Source organism: Austrofundulus limnaeus, unplaced genomic scaffold, assembly GCF_001266775.1.
Source record: "Austrofundulus limnaeus strain Quisiro unplaced genomic scaffold, Austrofundulus_limnaeus-1.0 Scaffold86, whole genome shotgun sequence".
Classification (NCBI taxonomy): domain Eukaryota; kingdom Metazoa; phylum Chordata; class Actinopteri; order Cyprinodontiformes; family Rivulidae; genus Austrofundulus; species Austrofundulus limnaeus.
Window position 1 is genome coordinate 182242 of NW_013952488.1, and position 2027 is coordinate 184268.

General features: G+C 39.5%; 1 protein-coding gene across 1 annotated transcript in view; it reads left to right on the top strand.

The window, feature by feature from the left end:
- Nucleotides 1-2027, top strand: part of LOC106520011 (atypical kinase ADCK3, mitochondrial) — a 23991-nt gene that overhangs the window by 3609 nt on the left and 18355 nt on the right. Inside the window, exon 2 of the mRNA XM_014011902.1 lies at nucleotides 1855-1954. Coding sequence (XP_013867356.1) covers nucleotides 1861-1954 — 94 coding nt within the window. The 5' untranslated portion in view covers nucleotides 1855-1860. The remainder of the gene's footprint in view (nucleotides 1-1854; nucleotides 1955-2027) is intronic.

Below are 2027 nucleotides of genomic sequence, written 5' to 3' on the forward strand. Positions count from 1 at the left end.
AGTTCATACAATAGGTAGTTGAGACTTTTTGTAAAAGTACAAAATTCAAGTTTTCATTTTGTTTTCACGGCACCAGCCAATTTTGTAAAAGGTTTTTRTGTTCGCAGTAAGATATTTTGCCTTCAAAAAATATTGGCCCACAACCGTAAGAGAAAAGAACAACMTCTGCTGCTTCAGCTTGATCAAAAGTCCAACCAATAACTCGCTCAGGGCAGTCCAAATCCATCTGTATCAGTTTAATATGAAGATAAGATAAAAGACATCGAGTTAATTATCTCTTAAGTGTTTTTTGAAACATGCTTTTGCACTGTAAAACAAAGTTTACCCACCCTTGTTTTTCCATGTAGAATACAGACAATAGGGCAAGTGATTGATCATATAATCTGTTAGGAAGAATATGAAAGAATAAATACTCATAAGTCATAAAGAGTGTTTCATCTATAGAATTTAATTTCTCTGTGGACAGTTTTTTTTTTAATTCAACTGGGCTTCCAGCTGTACTGTTCTTCCTGTTTACTGTAACTTTGGTGGATATTACAAATATCGGCAAGGGTTGTGCGTCTGCCAGTGGTTCAGTGTGTTAAAGATAAATAAAGCAACAAACTCTGCTACATTTACGATTCACCTATCAGCCACTATGCATTGAGTGTAGCTTCAACACACTTTTACTTCTTACTGTACGATGTGACAAACTAATGATCCTTTGCTTTAACAGGACTGAATAAGTTAAAAAAAGATATTCATGACAATTATGGAGGATTTGGATGCGATGCCATTTCGGATGTTATGATTATTTACAATTAGATTATAAACTGCAGAAACCCTTTTGTTTCAACTAGGAAAATTGAACTTGCATCTGCTTTGTATAGTAATTTAATATAGTAAGTAAATGTTAAAATAGTCTTWTATATATCATATTTTATGTCTCCGTAGTAAGAATGTCATTTAGACTTGAAGGTGTTCTGCTTACTCTAATCTGTAATTAAAGATATAATCCTGGTTTTATTATATGGTRCAACAGCCTGCCGTAGCCACAGGCTTGAAGGAGGAAGATGACCTATTTACTGCTGTAGTTAGTGCCTGTGAAGTGTTTACGCTCACTCTGCTGAGCTGTTCCCTCTGGCTCAGTTCCAGCAGGGCTGTGTTGAAGCACATCGTCACGCCCTCAGCAGTCAACCTGTCCAACAGCTGCAACACCCTGGAATGCAGCGATAGCTCTGTTGTTTAGATAAGACTCAGGGATATAAACTCTTGTTGTTTTTGTCCTTAATTAACCTCAAGTTGTTCTTTTTTTGTATTATTATTGTTGGGTCTTTCAGGAGTTTGTTTAATAGAAAGCAAACGCCCAAACCTGTCTATCGCATAAACGGATGCCGGGGTGGAGTCCGGCGCGGCTGCAGACCTTGAACATGAGCCGAACACGTGCGCCAGCATTGGCTGAAATAGCCGGAGCGTTCCGGCTGCACTCCTCCTCCTCCTCCTCTTTCTTTTCCAGGGAGAGTTCCAGATCGAGTCCGTGACCCCATATTCACRCCGCTTACATGAGCGGGATTCATCTTTCCTTTTTTAAAATGTGTGTCTGTGTATGAACCAAATGGACTGGAGGTCATCGATATTTTTAGGTACAGATTTAAAGTCAGGACAGTTGAGTGTTTGTGTTTCTGTTGACAAGTTYTACTTCTGTCCGATTGTCTCTGTCCCTTTGACTGTTGTAATGTTTTCTGGCAGGTTATCCCTTTTACATATCTGAAGAGTAAAGTATTTTTGTTGGTGTTTTGTTTATTTTTTGACTCGTGTACAGTGTTGTTCGATGGTGACATTAACCCCGTATCCCTCTGTTCATCTTGTGTTCAGCCCATCATGGCGAGTGATATGATATTTCTTATGCGAGGCCTGGCGAAGCTGAGCCAGGCCGTCGTGGAGACTCAGAGCAACGCCTTGCGCAACAGGACCGGTAAGTRCACGCCAATCATTTATTTCCAGTTATCGAAATGAAATAAAAATYCAGGGGGGCTGAAATCAACACC